Source organism: Alternaria atra (assembly GCF_907166805.1).
Source record: "Alternaria atra isolate CS162 genome assembly, contig: 22, whole genome shotgun sequence".
Taxonomy (NCBI): Eukaryota; Fungi; Ascomycota; class Dothideomycetes; order Pleosporales; family Pleosporaceae; genus Alternaria; species Alternaria atra.
In genome coordinates this window covers 366996-388515 of record NW_025091320.1, presented here as the reverse complement: position 1 = coordinate 388515, position 21520 = coordinate 366996, and the positions used below count along the sequence as shown (strand labels likewise).

Below are 21520 nucleotides of genomic sequence, written 5' to 3'. Positions count from 1 at the left end.
AGAAACATATCGCACCCCGAGGTTAAGAACACATTTGTAGTCAACGAACGATGCTCACCATATCGCCTCATCTTTACCCATATATCATGACTTCTTCGAATCCTCTCAATGCCGACTATGCATGGCCACTGTACGGCGACGAGCCTATTGAAGGCGCATTCGAACTGGATACCGCCTCCGGCATCGATGAAGCAGTCGCCAAGAGCGTCACACGTCCATGGCTTTTTGGCTTCAAGCCTACCATTTCCTCGTCGGTTAGAAGGGCTATTTTGATTTTAGGCGGAGGCGGATACGTCGAGCTCATTGTCGGAAGAGAAGGCGTCCAGGTGGCGAGATGGTTGGCAGGGCTCGGATTCCACGCCTTCGTGCTAGTTCATCGCTTCCCAAACAAGGACACGGGAAGTCAGGCGCCGGTAGATGATGCAAGGCGGGCGTTGAATTTGATTCAAGAGAAAGGATTCGCGCAAGAGAGTCTGGCGGTATGCGGTCTTTCGTCTGGTGGCCATCTCGCTGGATCTTTACTTTCAGAATACCCTACCTGCTGGAGCAACCCAGATGCGAATAGCGATTTACCAAAGCTTGATTTTGCCATCATCGGCTATGCGCCTATCTCCACAAACGCAAAGGGTCGTCAAATCGTCGCACACAAGCCAGCGTTGGAGCCGCCCGAGAAACAGGCACTTTATGATACGATGCAGCCAGACGCACAGTTGAAGAGGAGGGTACCACCAACTTTCATTGTTTATGCTGGAAATGATCCCATTGTGCCTGTCACGAACGCATACAGGCTTGCTGAAGGTATCACGAAAGCTGGTGCGGCCGTTGAGCTTCATGTCTTCTCAGATGCGCCGCATGGGTTTGCTTTAGACACCCCTGGGCTGCCGGTTAGCGAGTGGCCGGTCATGTGTGAGAGTTGGCTGAAGCAGGCTGGTTTCCTCAAATAATTGGAGGACGGTGTGTATGTTCGCTCGATGTATCCAGTTGGAGTACTTCTCTCCGTTTACATGAATTGTCTCCCGGAAACTGGTGGTTAACTTATATTCCCAATGAAGGAAGACAGATTATGAGTGTTAGGGGTCATCTTTGCCCCAATGACGAGACCCTATATCCGTATCGTTTCTGTCAGGCTCCATTGAACGATACGGCCCATACTTTAATACGAACACGTTGTTTTCGTCCCATAGAATAAAAATGTATGCAGGAAGGCTTGTTCTTCCATACTATTGCTGGAGCATGATTCACACTCTCTTGATATGCTCGGAACGTCCGGTACGTGTATTGTAAAGGTTTCCATAAAGCAGCGCCCTGATACATGGGCTCAGGCTGTAATCGGCACTGTTGAGCAAGTTTGAAGCGAGCCGATACCGAAAGCGACATACGTGTCCGTAGATTGCAATGCGATCCGCTACAAAAAGGTTCTCGCAATCTTGCAGAGACTAGAAAATAGCATGATAGTCATAGCGACCATGTGAACCAGAGTCAATCGATGTTGCATAATTGGTCTAAATCCGGGCAAGGGTTCTTGCAGGGTGGTTACCGGCCTCTATTCCCTGTCAAACCTACCCTATATCGGCAATACGTTGATTCGACAAACGGCGTTGGATCTAAGCTGGATCTAGACAGATCCGTTTCTACCATGTAGGGGCATACGGAGTTTGGCATTCCGGAACGTCCCTCAGTGGGAATTGAAAGGAAGAGCAAAGGGGAACAAAGTCTTTCCTGGAATGTTCAAGTCCGTGTGAGCCACGCATCATCTGAGATGGCATTGAGTAGTATTTTGGACACGAAAAGCGTCGTGAACTTCATGCTATCACCAATGTTTGTGTGGACATTGGCTAGAAGCCTAAACCCGCTCCCATATTCAAATTCGTCGTCGTAAAGGTAAGATACCAAGATCTCAAGAAGAGATCTATCCGTTACGGTGAGAGACAATGGTGCTATTGTTCGGCAGCTATCTTCGTAGATTCTATGCATGATAACCAGATGGGCTTGTATATCAGCAGGATCCGTCTGATCGATGCACTCTGGATCTATTCATAGTCGTGAACAACCGTGTGATCCTACGAACAGCAGCATCGCACGATGAAGACCAATGGCGAGCAATTGATTGGTCTTGGTTCGCCACTCTTCGACAAGTTCGATCTGTGGTATTGTGGCATTGGCGGTAAGTCCAGTGAACCTTATGTGTGCTTCGAGCAGTAAGATACGGTAACGTACATCAGACCCTCTTCGTGTTCGTCGCGCGCTGTGAGCCGATAGTCATTTTAGTCGTCATTCATAAGCCATTCATCATGAGACACAGGCGTGATGAACCGGAGTATGAATGGGAAGTTGTTGGACACCTTATAGAGCGCTCGGTGTATGACCTTTTCGATGCTCTCGTGAAGAGTCTCCGGAGCATTGTGTATGTCGTTCAATAGGATATGGTCGTCGCGCTGCATTCTCGCACTTGAAGTGGCCTAGAAAATCGAGCTTCTTTGTCCAATACCCGAATTTGGTGTAAGCGAGTTCATTTATATTTGAAGTAAGAACGATAAAGCAATAAGAACACATTACACGTGTATGCATACCCATATCTAGTATTACGCCCATCCTATTGTATCAGCCCCATAAAACCATTGAAAGCGTTCCTCGAGTCGTCGAGCCGGAACGCGTCAATTCATGCACTGGATATCGCGAAACCCCATTTTGAACGCCTTGAGACAAGTGACACTCCGTGTTTTCATTCATCAGTACAATGATCGTCGCTTCAGCTTATTCCTAGTTTCAGTTAGCAGATATTCATGTCGACATTCTCTGTTTAGGCTAAACTTACGTAGCCCCCCAGCTCAGTCGACTTTTCGGTCTTGCAGGCTCATCACCCATAGCGCTTCGTGGCCTTTCATTCTCCTTCTCCTTCGCTTCTTGGCCAGTCACCTTTTGAGTGGCGTAATAGCGAGGGGTTGCTGGGGAATTGCGTCTCGGGTTTGGAGGACGCACGGCTTGTGGAAGAGGCGAAGTCTTCGGTATAGCAAAAGGTTGCGAGCCGACTGGTTTCGATGCGATGGCCGACGCAGCGGTCGAAGGACGTATGGATAGATTTCTGTCCTTTGGTGCAAGCACGCGCCTCAGCTTGGACTCTTCTCTTTTGAGAGGCTCTTCCGATTGTGTTGTTGAGGCTTCGGTAGATCGATGCTCAACCTCCTGGTTCTTCCTAACGATCTTTTGCATCATGACCTTCAAGCCTAGGCTCCTCCTGCGGTTGCTCTTTAGCTCTCTCAACTCCGCAGGTGGGACATCATGCGACATCAAGCTCCAGCGGTTCGGTGTATCCTTAGGCGAGCTCTTACTACGAAGATGACGTTTTGGGGTTTCTTGAATGCTTCCTTCGCGCTCTAAAACTACTGGCATGGTCGGCAGAGCTTCCACAGGTGGCGCCTCCTCTGCATGCTTCGTCAGCGGTGGACTGAGTTCATGGATGAGCGTCGCACCACTTGAGCGAGCAGACGATCGGTCAGTACGTTCCATCGAAATGACGCGCTGTCGGGTACGCTGGGATCCGAGGCGCTCGTGATCGAGCATGAGCTGGTACTTGGTCGCTTGAAGCTCGTCGATAGATTGCTTCAAGCGTTCAATTTCGTCTTGGTCCTGCGTGTGGAAGCTGGCGGCGGCGTCGAGCTCACCCTGGATGTCCTTGACGTAGTGGTCCTTCTCAGCGATGGTATTCCTTAGTAACTCCATCTCTTCATCCTTGCTGGCGAGCGCTTCTCGTAACTCGGACACCTGACCTTCCATACGTTGAAAGTGTACACGATGCACTACGCTAGGACGTGCAGTTTCCATATCCTCGTTGACCTCCTTTTCTTGATTGAGCTGCACCCTGGAAGCTTCAACTTCTTGCACTGCGGCAAACAATCGTGCATTGGCATCGCCGAGTCGCTTCTCAAGAGCAGCTACCTCAGCATATAAACGGAGGTTGTCTTGCTGAGTGGTATTGAACATGGCTTCGAGCTCATCTTTGTCGTGTTCGTCCTCGTCGATCGTGGGTAATCGTCCTATCACAGAGTTCGCTCGACTCCTGGGTTGTGGCTCTGCTTCTGCAAGCTTAACAGTGGTTTCCTCTAGCTGCTCTCGCGTTTGTGTATGCCTTTCCCGCTCTTCTTTCAGGGCCTTTTGAATCTTCTTAGCCATGTCCCATGCCCTTTGTAGTTCGGCTTGCTGGTTGACAACTTCATCGTCAGTCCTAGTATTGGAAGCCAGTTGTTGTTGCAGCTTTGCAATGACCACGTCCTTGTCTTCCTCGATCTCCGGCGATGTTCTGCCTTTCCTGACTCGTAGTAGTCTCACTTCGAGCGCGTTCTCCCCTTCCTCCGCCTCTTCCGCGAACCGTGGACTTGACTGTCGCTCCATGGAGATCAATCGCTCCCTCATCAACTTGAGCTGTGCGTCTTTGACTTCCATTATGGTCTTGTGCTGGCGAGCCATTTCTTCGAGCTGGCTGTCGCGATCTTGGATGTTCTTGTCCTTTTGCTCGTTGCCCTTTCGAAGTGCGAAGAGCTCAATGTCTTTCCGATATACAATAGCTTGATGGTCCCGGCCTAAATTTTGTTTGATGATCTTCAGCTGTTCGCGAAGGCTGGAGTATTCCGCGAAGGTCTGGTTGAGCGCATCGCGTGCGTTATGAAGCTCCTCTTTCGTGATACGGAGTTGGACTTCTCGAGCCTTGTATGCTGTTTTGGATTCTGTGAGCGAGCGCTGCAGTCGCACGATCTCGCTATCTTTAGGGTCCACAGTGGTTGTTTTTGTGTCGGATACCCCTGATTGTGATGACAAAACTGGCTCAATTGGCTCGAAGTCTTCATCCTCGACGGCCGTCGTCTTGAGATCGGGCACGGTATTCGCATTGGCCAGATCAGAATGCGTTTGGCTGCGGAGGGTTTCGGAAGGCGAGGGCGAGCGGGGTTGAGGATCTGATTCGCCGTGAGGGTCGGTAGCGCCCGCCGCTAAGACTCGCTGAAACACGTCAAACGCAACCATGACAAAAACGAGTACCAACAAGTCGCTGGATTCGAGTTGATGATTCGCGCAGCTGGTGAGTGCGATGAAGTGCAACGCGTTTGCAATAGATGTTTGATGTCTGTTCGCCCAAGTATCCGGCAGCTGGCGGGCAACGAGGAGAAAAGTGCCTGGTAAGGCTGTAACAATGACCGTAGAAAGGGGCGAGTCAAAAGCAAAGTCCAATACCCTGTGACGCACGTCGATCAGAGAGTCCACTTCCGATATCACCCTGGAAGCTTCAGTGTTGCGTGTGCTGCTGAGAAGTTGGTTATCACTTATGACTGGCCCGTCGCCTTGGTCGACGTTAGTAAACCGTTGTGGCGCAAAAGACGTGCAACAAAGACGAATTCTTCGGAAACATACCTGTTATGAATATCGGCCACGCGAGCTCAGATGGGTTGCTGGTGGTACGCACAATGGGTGCGGCTGTCGAGCCAAGGGCGGATGACAATGTCAATGGCAGAGCAGATGGCTCTGTCGATGATGATATAGTATCTCCCGGGACTAAAAGAAAGCTTCGGGGTAAAGCAGGGGTAGATCCTGTGCCGGTCGACAACAGATAACGTTGTGCAGTATGTTGGGCTTCGTCAAACGCTCTGAGCATTCTGGCACGGGCCAAGCTGTGGAACGGTTCGGAGGTGAGACGTAGAATCGAGAGGTCAGAATTAGGTGAGTCGAAGAGTGTAGCGGGGTTTAGATGCCTGGGTAGTCGTAATAATAGAGTTCATTAAGGTTGACGTCAAGTGCTATACACTGGGTGTACACGATGCAATCGCCGTAAACATCATACCACCCGACTCCAAAAAGAACGATAACAGACAAAAGACGAACGAGACGGGGCGTTGATGAGATAAAGGGGGAGCTCGCATAAATGCGCAGATAATATGAGGGTCGCAGATGACCTGTGACGCCGTGCTCGACTAGATCCGTGATGGATATCGCAGCAAAAGTAATGGGTAATAACAGGGATCCCCGCAACTACAGCTCACTGGACTAAATTTCGAACTGCTTAAAGCCCTCGACCAAGCCATCGCTAATCTTGGACGGTATTGCCCATACAGGCAGATAGTGCTGCACTTCGTCGAAAGCAGGGATGTCGCCTGTATTGGCGTCCGACCAGAGGCACACGACCCTTCCAGAAAGTTTCGATTGTTCTTTGGCGTTCCACGTCACGCTAACGTTCCAGGGCTGACCAAATTCGCGATGCCACAATCGCACTTCCCGGGCGCCGTCCGCACCGACGGGTTTGAAGCGAGGATCTGAAACAGCGCCAGCGACGCTCAATGCTGTGATGGGCGAGTCGAAAACGAGGCGACATGCGCGCGTATTATGGCCAACAACCTGTATCGTCGCTTTGTTAGAGCTGTTGCCTTTGAGGATCGAGTAGTCGAGCCAGTTGTTGATGTATGTGTTGTTGCGGGTTGACGATGCATGCGCTGGCTTTGGGACGACTTTAGCGTCAAGACCCTGCCATTCGCACGTCTTCAGCTCCTTACGCGTCGCAACCTCGGGAGTCGTACAATTAAGCTGTTTGCCTTGCGCACTGGGTAACTCGCCAACAATGCGTTGCACATAGCCGTCCAAGCCGGTCAAGGACACAATGTTATCGCCGGTCTCGCAATTAACTCGCTGAACGAAGTAGACTTTCAAACGATGATCCCTGCTGAACGGGAACGCCACAAGGTTGTAAATGACGGTTGCGACGCATATTAGGAACAGAAAGGTGGGGATGTGGTATGTGAAGCGGTGGATAAAAGGACCGGTTGGCGTGAGCAGTAGCACAGTGAGCGCTGCGAATGCAAGGTAGATGAACAAAGGCGAATTACCGTCTGATGGCGTTTGGTAAAGGGCCGAGGTGAGAAGTAGTCCGACCTGTCCAACTAAGATGATCACGATAGGCGCCAAGAGTAGCAGTTGAACAATCCAGATCCAGCTCGGTAATTTGCCGCTCCACTCTTGCTCTCCAGGATACACGTTGCCGAGATCTATTCGCCTAGGCCCTTGTGCATGATCTTCGCCTCCCTCGCTGATGGAGTCTCGCCTGTTGCCGCCATATCTTGTGAATCCACGTCGATCGCCTCGTAAAAGCGACGTAGTCTCTGTTGCGTCATCATCTCCCATGGGACGATCATCAGACCGTGCTGCGGTGGTGCTGCCCGTAAGGGGCCTGCTTGCGGACTCTGAATTGCGCCGCGATTCGTTTTCTTGTTCGAAGTGGCGCGCATATGAGGATTTGGCTGGAGCGAGGAAGAGTTCAAGGTAGGAGAGCAGGATGGCGGCGAATACTGCCACAAAGTAGAAGAACGCAGGGTAACCGGCAGCAACCTGGTAGTCATTCACGAATACCGTAATGATAGTGAGAAGAACAAAGGAGCCAACGAAAAGCCAGATCAAAGCGTACATGCGCTGCAGTGCAGATGGTCGCATCGCATCAGCTCCTCGGGCAAGGAACCATGCGACAAAGGTCCAGGCCGAGAGCATCATACTGTTGAGATCGTTAGTACCAAATGAAGTAACAGCATGGATGACTTACCTCCAGACAGCAAATGGGCTGCTATACACGATGAAGGCATTGAATCGGACTATGAGATATGCTAATGCGACCACAACAGCAGACGCTGAAACAAAGATGACGGGGAAGCGGAAGAAGCCGCGCCAGCCGTATAGGTGCACCGGATTATCGTCGTCGGATGAATAAACATAGGCCTTTCGCGCCAACAGGTAGTTCTTGTCGGCCTTTGAGAGACCAAAAGTCAACCCTATTAGTGTGAGAGGTGCCACAACCAGCAAAGTAACACACAAAGCGAAAAGAGTATGTAGTTGGAAAACAACAAAAACTCTTCCGAAGAGATCAAACCATACACCGTCACTGCCCGTTCCGGCATTGACTCTGCCGTTATCAAGGCTTTCTAAGCCACTGAACTCATCACTGGTGATGGACGCTAATCCAGATGTGGAAGCCAGAGCCGCTGAAAGCATGTGCCAGAGCGAATTCATCGAGGTTTCGCGTGTGGAGTCTTCAACGGTGTGGTATCGTGCCCTGGGCTCCATGAACGCAATATCTAACCCTCGCAGTCCGAGTTCGCCATGGAAGACTTTGTAGTCAGTCTCGCTCCGGATGAGACCTTTCTTAAAACCATCTCCGCTCACGACTGTACCGAAGGGATACTTCGACTTCCTGTAGAATCTAGTAACTTCGGTATCGGTGCTTCTAAACAAGGTAGCTCTGCCACCGGCCCCTGCACCCTCAAGATTCACAAATGTGTGCGGAATCTGAGATATCGGGTTTCTCATGAAAGCTTTCGCGCCGTTGAGATAATCCTCTTCACCGTTGTTGAGCAGTAGTACCACAGTCCTTTTAGGCCAGTTCTTAGGTTCTGTGAAATATGATAGAAGTTGCAATATTGTCACAACACCCACACCATCGTCAGTCGCACCGTATCCACTGCTGACAGAGTCATAATGGGCATTCACAAGTACGCCGCCGTTATCCGGACTGCGATCAGTAGAATTGAAGGATTCGTCGTCGTCGGACCCGCGGATGGCGACAATGAGATTAGTACCTTCGAAATAGACAGAGGTGCTACCAGACGAAAAGGTCGCGTTGGAGGTCAAATCGTTGTAAATCTCGACATCGCCCTCTCCCAGGTCCTTCGAAGTGACGATTCTCCTGATGCGCACCAGTAGATGCTGGCGTACATCGTCGTTGGCCTGGCTGTTATAGGGGTGGAAGCGGCGAGTGATGTGCTGGAGATCATTCCACGCTTCGGTGAGGTTGATGCCGGCTGGCGGATTAGACGGGTAGTTCGGTACCGTCAGGTGGGTAATGAGCAGAGCAGCAAAGAGGCCCACGTAGATGACGGTGGTAAAGAAGATGACTGGCCCTGGTGTAAACGAGAAGGGATTAAGGCGAGTCATGGCAGCTCTCGTGGAGCCACGTATCTTCCAAAAGCTCTCAGTAGACGAGGATGACGCAAGATGCAGTGGATTCGATGGTTGTAGCTGTGGCGGGGCGCGTCTTGTGCATTGCATGTGATGGATCATAGCTCCTGAGCGCTAGCCCTATACGTACCTAGCGGAGAATGAACCGCCAAGCCTTGTGTCATCGTTCTCACGATCACATTTGTGGAAGACGAAGCAGAGATGCTTACCATCTCGCGATACGCCTACGCATTAAGAACTGTGTCTACGGCTATCTGCCATCTCATGCACCATGGGTCTCGAGGCTCGTATGCCACCACTCCAGCCGGATGTGGATACCCTGGACGAGGAGGCATTCCCCCCAGTAGAACATTCCACGGCATTACCAGTACTCACCACCACGCCCACAGCCTACTCGGGATGCTGTTTAGCCCTTAGCGAATCTCTCATCGCCTACTTCGCGTCGCTCCTTCCTCTGTCTCCATCGCTTGCTCTTTCCATCGGAAGCGGCTTTGGCCTGCTCGAGAGCTACCTCATCATTGAACCTCACGCACAACACGTTATAGGCGTTGAGGTAGAGCCAAGCTCCAACCAATACCTGCCTTCCTCGAACCATCGCGTCGTTCACGGTTCACGCTTCCTCGAGCCGCTCGCTGCGGAAGCCACAACATGGCTCTTTGTGTACCCGCGTCGCGCAGGGCTGGTGAGCGAATACCTGGCAGAACATGGCGAAGGCAGTGTGGAGAGGGTGATATGGGCCGGTCCCAAGGCTGACTGGGACGACTACAAGGCTTGCTTCGCCGGTTGGCATGTCGAAGAGCAAAGCGCCGACCAAGTTGGGGGAAGAGCATGGGAGTTGATTGCCGTCGCGAATAAAGCTTCGACATGAGACGATGCATTTAGGACGGCAGGCATACCATTTCAGGGCAGCAACATCGTTTGTTTGCGCCCGGATTTGGACTCGTCGCACTACACGCGGGTTGTATGAGCTCGAGTTGGCCAGGATTAGTTCAATATTTGACTATGACCCCAAACTGGCATAGAACACCGCTATGACCGACTTGACCGACATCTTGGTACTCAGAAATCGTCTAACGTAAGTCAAGTCCAAACCATAATACCGCATTGATCAATGGTTTGTACGCTCTTTGTCTCGTCGTTCATCCTTTCACCACATCAGCGCGGTACTTTTCTTTTTGGCGGATAACAGAAGTTTGAACTCCACATTCATGCTAGGTTATCCTCATTTCATCTCTGACCTTGTTTGTCCTTCGCAGCATAGAAAGGACGCTTTATGTCACTAGGTGCATGCCTGCCATCTTCTCACCTTTCGCACACTCCGAACCTTGTTCATCTCAGCAAGACACGTCTCATAATACGGCATACATGTGTACATACTTACGAAGTCACCACAACGCTACACTCATCCACTGAACGCACAAAAGTGTCCAACTATGTTTGCCGCTCTTCTTGGCTTTGCGATGCAAGCTATTGCAAACCTCTGGGGCCAGCAACCCGAGCTAGCAGCTGGTCTCTACGCTGTGGGTGTAGTTGCTGCCACTGTGCCACATTATGGTCCAACATTCGAGGAAGCCAAGCTCTGTTGTCAAAAGTCTAGACCCACTAGGCCTATCGCTGAACCTAGACCCGTTACTGAGGATGCACCTGATATAGTCAACTCGATAATTACCCAAGCTCATCGGCCTTCCGCCAGTATCGTCTCGCAACACGCTTCTGCCCCGGGAGCTTCCGAAACAGTCGTCAAAGTTGAGAAGCATGTTGAATTTGAAGTGTTGGATACTTTCGCGTCATCCGATTCCGCCCATATCTTCCCCAATTGTCCTGTCGCACGCTCTGCAGGTTCGACCGGAAGCGGCCTATCTCAAGCCCAAACCAAATCCAGCGCTACGAGGGGGATGTCGCCAGAAGTACACAACAATGTTTTCGATGCTTTCCTAGTAGATACTCTAGGCACATCCTCCAAGCATGTCGCGCCAACGTCCTGTAACGAGATCTCCGTCCTGTCATATATCATATCAGAAGAGTCAACGGCAAGCTCGTCGCGACTCTCACTTGAATCAACCAGCATCTACGTACCAGTTGCGCAAGATGGATGCTTTGAACCGGAAGACCAATTGGCTAGTAACTTCGTTGATGCTTCTGCGTCGGCATTAGACACAAAAGCTTTTAGTCTTCCAGATATGGTATTGGGAATTCGAACAAGCATTTCTCTACACGAGGGACTCAGTCATGACAAGTCCATTCTGGATAGTCCACTATCTTCCACCAAATCGAAAAAACAAAACTCCAGTGATACACCCAGTAGCATCACATTCACAGTGTCTGCTACAAACGGTGAAATCTCTTCTCGGACACTATTCCAAGTCATTACGGATATTCTGTCAGCTACGTCCAAGCTATACGAAAAAGACAGCACTCCCTCGGATGAGAGCACCACTCTAGCATCGACGTCAAGGTTAACCTCCACTGAGTTGACATTCAAGCAATCCTTAACTGGCACTTCGAGCGGCCTCTCTAGCCATGGAGACCATGGCCCAGTTTTTACACCGTCGGCGGTGCAGCTGGACAGCAAACCACTTCATACCTCTTCAACAGTAGCGGCACTAAAACTCACGCCCTGGGTTGAAACTCAACAAGCGTTTGAAGAGAGACGTATGGCACATGATGCAGAGCAAAAGCCTACTGAGTCATCCTACTACAAAACTTTTATCAGCTCATTAGACGTTGTGCTGGTATTGATGTCTTCAATTCTTGCCGCCATATGCGCAGGTCTCGTGGGTGACCACTCGGTAGAGCAGGACTTCGTAATCATTGCGTTGGTTAACTTTTACGCGTTTGCTATTGCAGGGCTTTGTTACCTTGCTTTTCGCTGGCCAACGTTGCGTAACTCTGTTTTTGCTACGTACAGACAATGTCTTGGATTCTTCTCCTCCTGCGTGTCGTGTGTTGCGGGGTTCGTTCATCGACGGCTGGAGGCGCCAGCGATAGTCCTCGGAACGCAACATGCCAACCGTTTGATTATTGACCGGGCATCTTATGTTGTACGCATTGCGATCGCCCTTTTTCCTCTTTTCTTCTTCATCAGCGAAATGATCAGCCGACTCCGTCAATACGCACAACCCCAGGATACTGCTATTATATGCCAATGGAGAAGGGCAAGGCGTTGCGTTTGCATCGCCTTAATTGTTGGCTTGGGTATCATTTGGTTCAGCGTTTACGTTCAGGACTTCGTTCCAATATTCACCACGGCAGGGCTGGTATACCTCCTTTACTCGTATCATGGTCAAATACTAAATATCACCTCCCTCACGGTTTACAGCACCTATAGATCGATCAAGGTGGCGCGGCCGTGGATAGCAGTCTACGCCATCATTGCGGTTATGATATTCCTTGCTTCCCATCCAGGACAATCATTCGAAGGCCTCAACAGGACCGAGCATGGCGAACTCCCGCCATTCAGTCATTATGCCATCGTAGTCAAATATGTGGTTCTTCCTGTCGCTGTGTCTCTTGTGCACAGACCCTTTGTTCGCGTCATCCGTCGACTTCGGGTTGTTCGAGCTTGGATTCACGACAAGTACCAAAACATCGTCAACGGCCAGGCCATAGTCCCATGGCACCCAAGGACTGTCATTGACTGCTTCCGGTGGGCGCTCGCTAACGTTGCTTTGGGCGCTGTGGAGGTATATGGTTGCCTTCTAGAATGGCTTGGCTCTCTTCTTGCGGCTATAGCTATGCTGGCCACAACCTTGGCTTTCATGTATTTTCTTATACCTTTGTTTCAGACTCTCTTTAAGGCGGTTTGGAACACCATGCCGCCTTGGACCGTACTAACATCGGAGACAGCGGCTCCCGCGATAGAGCTGACAAAGCTACAGACTGCTACAAAGCCTCTAACTTTTCGAATATGGCTCACGAAGCAATTTACGCATGTGGTTTCCAGCTGCTTTGCAAGCGCCTGGACATTGACTTCCTATGCCCGCGCAACACTACTGATGAAATTGGCCTTCTTCCACATCGCATACAACAATCGCCCCGCGGCTTATATTGGCGTGAGCTGTCGTGACAACTGGTGTCGTAACCTAACTTGGTGGTGGCTTCCATGCGCAACTACAATCATCTTGGCCGCTATTTTCTGCACCACTGGGTGGAATATTTCCACTAGAGAATACCCCCAACATGGGATACGGGCATGTTTAAATTTCGCAATCCGCTTCATGGTCACCTACATCCTAGGCGCTCTTGGACTCATGCAGTGCACTCAGGACTGTCCCATTATCCTCGTAGTCGTCATTACCACGCTGCTATTCCAACAGTACAGGCCACAACCTGAATCCGGGATTCAGGTACTTGCTGATGAAGCACATCCTGACCCTCCGGGTGGGCTTGCTATCTATGGGTCTGTTCCTCTTGGTCTACCTCTGCCATATTTGCTGTGGCAGCGATTGATGAATTGGTTGCGCGCCAACGCTGCAGTGCGGGCAGCAAACGAGAGGGCCATCAGAGAAGCCAGGGCTGCTGCTAAGCAAGAGCACGCGGACTATCAAGCGGAAGTCGACCGCTTGAGGGAGAACGAGTCGTCAAATTCTACTCGAATATACCTAGAGTATCTGCTGAAGCTCAGGGTGATGAAAGCTGAGGCGAACAAGACCCGGTTGCCTAGAGACGATGGCAAAAGACCGACTGCTGAAACATTCTGGGATACTACTAAGCTGTTCCGGCCTGTGGATACTGAGCAACAACATCATGCTGCTCTTTGCAAAGAGACAGCTGGGAGGAAAACGCCTGAAGCTATGGCGAAGGCTCCCACGGAGCCCTCGTCAGCCCCTCCTGATCACGCTGCTACTGCATCGATGCCCGCCGATACATCGAAGCCAGTTTCTATATTCACGCCCGCTACTTCATTCACGTTTATGCCGCCTGCTCCTCTAACGATGGCTACGCCTGTGACCACGGCTAATCTTCAAGCCGACACTACTTTCCTGAGGCCATCCAATTCTCTCAGTTCTTTGTTTGCGGCTGCTCCCTCAACAGCGCCCACCCTTGCACAAGAGCCCGCAGCGAGCACGACTGAACCTTCGTCAAAGGTTGATATCTCAAACAAGCTCCTTATCAATTCGCTCATGGAAGGAACTGCTTTCTACAAGCCTACTTCAGCGCCCGTGACTGAGCCTGCTGAACCCAGCACGTCGATAATCAGTCCGGAGAGCGAGCAGATATCGTCAAACCCATCACGTCCGTCGTGGGCAGGGTTCAATGTTCAGGGTGTTGAACCATTGTTGAGCTACAGAAAACCACAGGACGAAGATAAATTCGCTAGTGAACTGGAACGGCTGGGCATAAAAGATGAGGACACTATTGCGGAAAGAGCTCCAGCTATTGGTCATGATCACCATCACGAACAAGACGATAACCACTGCAACGAGGAAGACGGTTTCAGCTCCAATGGTAGGAAGTGTGGTTTTGAAGATGGGACTTTTACGCGAGGCACATCAGCACCCACAAAGCCAGTAACCTTACCGGATGATGAAATCCCTGCAGCCATCGAAAAACTTCGAGAGGGGATGCAACAAGACGGCGAACAAAAGAGCAAACTGATTCTTGAACAAGTGCCTTCGGGCGAACCACCCCTCCTTGAAAATAACGGCTTTGACAGCGAAGAGCTGAGAAAAGAAGCCGAACAAAGGAGTGAAATGACTCCTTTACAAGTGGCTTCGCGTGGAGCACCTCCACATAACGACAAAGCTGATGATTGGGGGCATGATGATGAAGATGACACACTAATGTCTGGTGCCCCGAAAATTGGTGCCGATATCCCCAAGCAGAAAGGGTACTCACCAAATTCTGAGAAAGACGATGTGATGATGGGAGGTACGGGCGATGAAGGCAAAGAGCCAACGCCTGTAGCAACAACTGTTGCACTACTCGGTACTCAGCAATCTATAGCCGATGAGTCTACTCCTCAGTCCCTACTTCCTAGTGGATAAGGGCTGTCGCCTGTCTCCAACTTATCCGCACAACCAGCACCTGCTGCGTTGAACCCGCTTCCCAGTGCTCCATTTAGCACGATTCCTTATCAGAAAAACACAACTCAACATGATCTTGATACACGGTACGCTCTTCCGGCCGTTGGTCGCCGTCCTGCCACCCGGAACATCGACCCGAATCCTGCAGAATCCGAAGAACGATGGCACAACAGGCTGTTAGGCGGTGAGAGCACGCTGACCGTCATGAGGCGGGAGCGTGAAGCTGCGATCAGAGATGCTAATGACCATGACAATGGCAATGGTGGATATCCGCCGCCTGGCTCTGGTGTTCCGTTTGGTGAAAGCGATCCTTCTGGTAGGAAAGGTGGGGGTGGTAATGAAGGTGGTGGCGCGGTCGGCTACGGGCAGCAATCCCCCTGCTCTTTTTTATTCATCCAGCCATGGTGGAGCAACAAATCCTCAAGAGCCGTTACCTCCAGCTGATGCGTTTGAACCATTGAATGACGAGAAAGGAGAACTTTCGAGCGGGGAAAACTTGAACTGCGAGACCGATCCCAACAATCATAGCAACAATGACGGTAGGATTACAGACGAAACATCTGACTCGAAGAACCAAAAGGGTAACGATATCACCGAGGATAGCGACAACTATCTAGACCCATCGGGCAAACGTCTGACTTCCGTGATAGATGATGCTACATTAACTGCGCCTTTAGCAGCTACTGGTGGAGGCATCACTGCCACCACTAATGCTGCCACGACAGACATTGACGACGACACTGAGATGATTGAACTCTCTGATACTGATGGGATCGTTGCTAGCATTGTTGATCTTAACACGACAGTACTAGCGGATTACAACATGGAGGAAATGATGAAAAAGATGCAAGCTGCCCAGGATGCATGGGAACTACAATATGAAATTCCAATATTTCCACCTGGCTTCGAGGCAGTGCAAGACTCCAAGACTAGTGATGGCTGGCACAACGCTTACGACAACGCCAACGGTGATCATGCTCTCCCGGCTGTGCCAACATCATCAACTACCCGATTTCCTCCTGATCATTCGTCTGTTACATACAACCCATTCTCGAACGCAAACTACCGTGGTGAATATGGACATACTCAGCCTACTGGACAAGTTGATTTCACCTCACTTGAAGAGCTTGCTCGGATTGAGACTGCAGAGAACGACAAGGACATGCAAAGAGATACACGAAAGGATCTCGGCTTACCTTTAGGCGGACATACGCAACTACTAGACTCCGAGAACCAAGGTGATCATAAGAGTTATGGAGCTGCTGATTGGCATAATGACTTCACGGCAGGGTTCTTGGGAATTAATTTCAACGACAACCATGCATACGACTATGGACAGGCACACGGTATCGACAAAGACTTTGTAACCTCACCAGACCATGCCACGGGAGTTAATCAAGTGACGACGAGTACTACCGGCGGTGAAGTGGTCGATGGTTACTGGACATATATTAGACCCAAAACGCGTCTCGTACAGCTTTGGGAGGATGGCCAGATCGTCGATAACCCTGATTACCCAGAACATCGATCCACGGGTATGAATTCATTACAAGAAACGTTTGGAGAGCAGTGTCACATCTTCCGAGAAGTTGATATGGTAGCATACGACAAGTTTGGAGAGGATCACGAGAACTTCAAGTACGCCCAAGACGCAGTATACTGGTTCAATTCCGAAGCCGAAGGTGCCAAATTTCGAGATAGTTTTGACCATGAAGTTGGACAGGAGAACAGTGATGAGTCAGATCTATCGGACCCACCTAGCAGCGATGATCTCAACGAGACCGGAGCGAACCTTTTAATACAAGAAATGGATGACAAGATACAAGTGCTGAAGAACGAAGGGAGAGATGTCATTGACCACTCTGAGCTAGCCAGTGAAGACGCTGATCTCGGGAACAAGGGCGAAGAAAGCGGTGCATCCTTTTGTGATAACGAAGTTGCTACATCCTATCCGATGATCACTGATGGAACAAGGGAAGAGTTGGAGATGGTGATAGATTCTTGACGCCGAAGTCTTGGAAAGGAAGAACTAAGGATGACACGACACCTTCTATAAGTCCAGCTCCAGTACCTCCACTTCTACCGCCTCCAGCACGAATCTGGCCCAGAAAGAACGCTACAACGGCCCAATTTCTTTCGACATCGAAAAAGGCGATGTCCAACCTAGTGATAAACCAGCAACTCCTACCACTGAGCCTCCAATCGAATTAATGGTGGATTTTCGCGCTGCGTTACAAAATATGGTAAAGAGGGCCGGTGCTGCACCAGCAAACTCAGTACCAGCCCAAACATCTTCAACAGTAACTACTGACACTTCTCTCTAGTCAAGATTCCAAGGTACACTGAGTGTGCCTCCAGTGCCGAAGCCCAACCTTACTTCTCCATCCTCCAATTACCAGCCATCGGTACCTTCAAGCCCGCACGGCAACACCAAAGCTTCGTCACTCCCTTTTGACCCATCGAAGGCACGTCCCTACGTACCAGCAGCTTTCGATCCAAGCCTGTTGAACAGATTGAACAACACAAATCCTTTCAATCAATGTTCGGGTATCAACACGCCCGCGGCACCGTATGTTCGGCGTGGTGATGTTACCTCGCCGACTGGAAAGTCAGGCCATCAACATCTGAAGTTACCATAGGTTACGTTGTCCACGGCAGATATCTCGTCGATGAGGCGTCTCGCTTATAGTCTTACTAATCCGTCGACGGGAATAGCGGCTCCACCGGTAGGCCCACCAAATTATGATCCGTTGAAGCCTGAAGCAGGCATGACAACTAAAAGCTCATTGATGGGCTCTGAGCCTTATAATCGCGCGGAGCCCCCAACAGGATACAATGCCCCGCCAACCATGAGCGAATCGAATCCGTCGTCAGATGGTTCTCAGGAGCTTGCACCCCAGTCGCCAGCCCCGTCAGCTAGTGAAACAGCAAATCCGGACAAATTGATGGACATGGATAGTGAGCCACATATTCTGCCGCCGGTCACACAAGCGAATACTACATAAGGCGAATATGTAGCCACGAATGGGACTTCGGACGTTACAGCATCACCTTCGACTGCAAATGGAAAAGGTGAAGGCGAAGGCACGAGTGATGTGATGCAATGCGAAGATGTAGAGGTGGGGCGAGCTTCAACCTTTACGCCGTCACGATTGATCGTAACGAGTGAAGATGACAGTGATCGTGCTAGGTACTATAGCAGTGACGATACTAGTGATTATGATAGGGACGGTGACAGCGATGATATGCCACACGATGGAGATACTTTTGTAACCACCAGAGACAGTTCTCAGCATAAAGATCAACCAGTACAATGCGGTTATAACAAGCAAAAAGAGGTTCAAGTACCCCTGACTCCAGCTCAAACCAAGAACGACGAGCCTGCTACCGACGACAACGACGATCTCAAGATGAGCGGTTTTAGCCCGCCGATGGACAAGGATAACCCATCGTAATTACCAGTTTATGAGTGTAAGCGATAAAGCGTGTGTCGGATAATGAACCCTCAGTAGCCTTGTTAATGGTAGCTAACTAGATTCAGTTCGGACTCCGGCTAGAGAAAAGGATGCCATGGACAACGGGTCTGTTGAGTCGGAGTATAGGCCTTCACCAGCGTCCCGTGGTACATCTTCTGCTACAGTCCACCAAGGTTATGAGAATCCAATCTCACCGGTTGAAGAGCCACCCGGGGACAGAACAGAAGAGCGGTAGTGGCGATACAGATTCAGAGGATTGCCTTAGAAGGCAGGACGTAGCAAACCATCGCCGCGTCGCGACACTGAATTGGGAAAACAATTCGTATGGAAGCTTCACAAATGCAAGTCCTCCAGATTTTGCACCTCATGACCAAGAAAACCCAGTGAAAGGCCCACCAGAGTACCGTCCGCAACGTGTACCAAGAAATTACTCTCCACCACCTCCACTTTAGCATCGCAGGTTTTTCGACCCGAGCTATGGCGGCCCGGATGCTGGATAGTGGGACGGCGCTGGGACTTTTCAACAACTCGAGCATCTCATGAACCAGTCTTTGAACATGGATTCCAAACCAGAGAGGGTGTGTGGATACAACTTGATATGATGAGACAGCCGATCTACGGTGACCCAACACATCCGAGTATTAGTCGGCGGTATCACGATGATGACCGGGGGCGAGAGTTCGTTTATTTGTAAGGCGAGGAAAAGATGGTTTAAGCCATTAGGATGAAAATACTCTGAGACATGTGTTTGTATAGTCTTGATTGAATGACCACGATACTTGATTCCAGAGCACTGGCTCTCATCTGCATAGCTCTTTCGTATAGCTCTGCTTTACAAGATCTGCCGTCATGTCAGCACTTTGGCCTTTTCCGGGAGCTCTTGAAATTTTGGTCGCGAGGTACGGTTCAGTTTCGGAACCTTTCCAACGCCGTCTTTTTTATTCGCCTGAAGCTAGCAATGACTTTGCTACCTGGGCGCCACAACCTACTACTGGTATGGTGCTTCTAATAATAACGAAACTGCGTATCTTTCAATCAGCTCAGCAAAGTTAGCTGATGAACAAGAACATTATATCAGGTAAGGCGTTTTATGCGATCAAGATTCGCGACTTTGAGGCATCCTAAACTAACACAACATACCAACAAGCAATCTTAAACTATGCACCACATATCGCTACGATGAAGTTCACACTCCCTATCATCGGCGTCATCTCTCTCTCCATCACCGTCGCTCTTGCCCACGACAAGGAAGTTGGAATAGGAGACTGCGGACCCTGCCACCACCACTACTGGACATGCTACACAGTAAGTACCATCTCCAAGTCGGAAGTGTTTTGCGTCCAGTTGAACGTTACTAATCATACCCAACAGCAATGCAGTGGCCAGGAAAACCTCCATCGTGTCGACTCTAATTGCCGCGAAACGTGTAAAGCGTGTGCCGAACAAACAGTGGACGAATGCCGGAAGTATCGGTGCAAGCTGAGTACTGGAAGATGGGGAGAGGATTGGTGGGATATTGGATCCTAGCAAAAGGGGGGGAGGGGGTTTGGAGAGGTACGTAGTTGCTGGAGAAGGACGTTGTAGACGCTCTGGCTAATGTGTATGCTCTTCAGGCTGCAGATGCGACCGAAGAAAGGAAGACCGGTTGTCTGAGGTTATTAGCATAGTAAATCGAGGATGCGTCACAGATTGCGTGAGTAGCTATGCTTGAAAAACTCTACAGCGGAAAATTGTTTGCCTCTAGATCGTCATGCGCAGAATACTATGATTCTTGTGTAATCTTTACCTGCCCGGCGTCTCATTTGGCGGAGCTGACAGGTCTGTTAAGTGAAGGAAGGCGCATTCTCAACCTCCAAGAAGAACGCGCGCACTCGAGGGCGTTTGTTTACGATAGCGATAAAATCGTTAATATTGAAGAACGTAAACTGATTAATCTTTCACCTCTTTTTCTCATTTCGTCTACATCATCCGCACTTTACGCAACGATGAGTGCGAACTTCAATTATGACCCACAAGAGAAGGTGCTACAAGCGTACTTGAACGAAGCTTTGATAACGATAATTGGTACAAGAACTCCTTATGACGGAGGTTATCTTTGAGCTTAGTAAAATATGACACAGAATGAGGAACCTTTGTCCGATAGGGGACAGCGTCAACCGGTACTTTACGTTGTGGATAGAGTCTTACAACGTTCAGCTCTTCCAGACCAAATGGGCACTGGGACTTTGGATAGGTCTACGCGGTTTGGAGAAGCGGAGTTGCAACATCGCAGCTTTTGCGACCAGATATCTCTTCTCGGTTCGCATAACCAATGCGCGATTCCCAATTTGAATTGTTCGTGCCTATCAGAACCCCTAATGATTCAAGTCACCTTACGTGTTCCCCATCAACGAGTGGCAGAGGGGATATACCGTGTTTAACGATAGAATTTTGGCCTACTACCGAAGTCCAAGCATCACGCAATAGCCTAACAATTCGTGAGATGTCCATAAACGTGTACGCTCCAGATTCCGGCCATTTACATTACCACGATATGACTGTCTAGCGTCCTCGCAAGCGATTCGCCCTCAACGCTAATGTGGTACGGTCATGAGTCGCCTGAGAGTAGGTACAAATAGATTCTCGCACACCCTCCTGCACGATTCACTTTGATTCATCAACTTCGAACCATCCTCCACATCACTATCTATCTACGTCACTCTCTAAATCACCACAAGCTTACCTTCGCTATCGAACGCCACGCTACAACCGACATGAAGCTCACCGTCATCCTCGTAGTGGTTTTTTCGGCGGTGGTTCTCGCCAGTGAGCCTAACGATAAGCCATTTTGGCATACTTGCGATGATTGTTGGGCTGCTTGGAATGAATGCCTGCTCGTGAGTGAACCTCATTTGAACAGATTTCCGCTAGTCAGCAGCTCACTAGCTTTGGAATAGGGTAATCCTACAAGCGAATACGTTCCAGCATGGGCAGATTACTGCACAGAGGTAGTCTGCAACGAGAAGAAAGGCCAACTAGGCGACTGGTGCATGTGGAACT

The 21520-nt window shown here is 50.1% G+C and overlaps 5 protein-coding genes across 5 annotated transcripts; 3 read left to right on the top strand and 2 right to left on the bottom strand.

Annotated features, from left to right (window-relative positions):
• Positions 1–86: 86 nt before the first annotated feature.
• On the top strand, positions 87–944 carry ALTATR162_LOCUS2892 (uncharacterized protein; the record flags this gene model as incomplete). Its single annotated transcript, XM_043310498.1, has 1 exon — positions 87–944. One exon carries the CDS (start codon positions 87–89, stop codon positions 942–944), a length of 858 nt encoding a protein of 285 aa, XP_043166433.1.
• A 1785-nt stretch (positions 945–2729) lies between these two features.
• On the bottom strand, positions 2730–5641 carry ALTATR162_LOCUS2891 (uncharacterized protein; the record flags this gene model as incomplete). The annotated part of the gene is made up of 3 exons (XM_043310497.1): positions 2730–2760; positions 2816–5330; positions 5401–5641. The coding sequence occupies 3 exons, from the start codon at positions 5639–5641 to the stop codon at positions 2730–2732; spliced, it is 2787 nt and encodes a 928-aa protein (XP_043166432.1).
• Positions 5642–6030: 389 nt separating this feature from the next.
• On the bottom strand, positions 6031–8955 carry ALTATR162_LOCUS2890 (uncharacterized protein; the record flags this gene model as incomplete). The annotated part of the gene is made up of 2 exons (XM_043310496.1): positions 6031–7522; positions 7571–8955. The coding sequence occupies 2 exons, from the start codon at positions 8953–8955 to the stop codon at positions 6031–6033; spliced, it is 2877 nt and encodes a 958-aa protein (XP_043166431.1).
• A 295-nt stretch (positions 8956–9250) lies between these two features.
• Positions 9251–9847, top strand: ALTATR162_LOCUS2889 (uncharacterized protein; the record flags this gene model as incomplete). Its single annotated transcript, XM_043310495.1, has 1 exon — positions 9251–9847. The coding sequence occupies one exon, from the start codon at positions 9251–9253 to the stop codon at positions 9845–9847; it is 597 nt and encodes a 198-aa protein (XP_043166430.1).
• Positions 9848–13196: 3349 nt separating this feature from the next.
• ALTATR162_LOCUS2888 (uncharacterized protein) lies at positions 13197–17010 on the top strand (the record flags this gene model as incomplete). Its single annotated transcript, XM_043310494.1, has 3 exons — positions 13197–14958; positions 15004–15351; positions 15431–17010. 3 exons carry the CDS (start codon positions 13197–13199, stop codon positions 17008–17010), a joined length of 3690 nt encoding a protein of 1229 aa, XP_043166429.1.
• Between the last annotated feature and the right edge of the window lie 4510 nt (positions 17011–21520).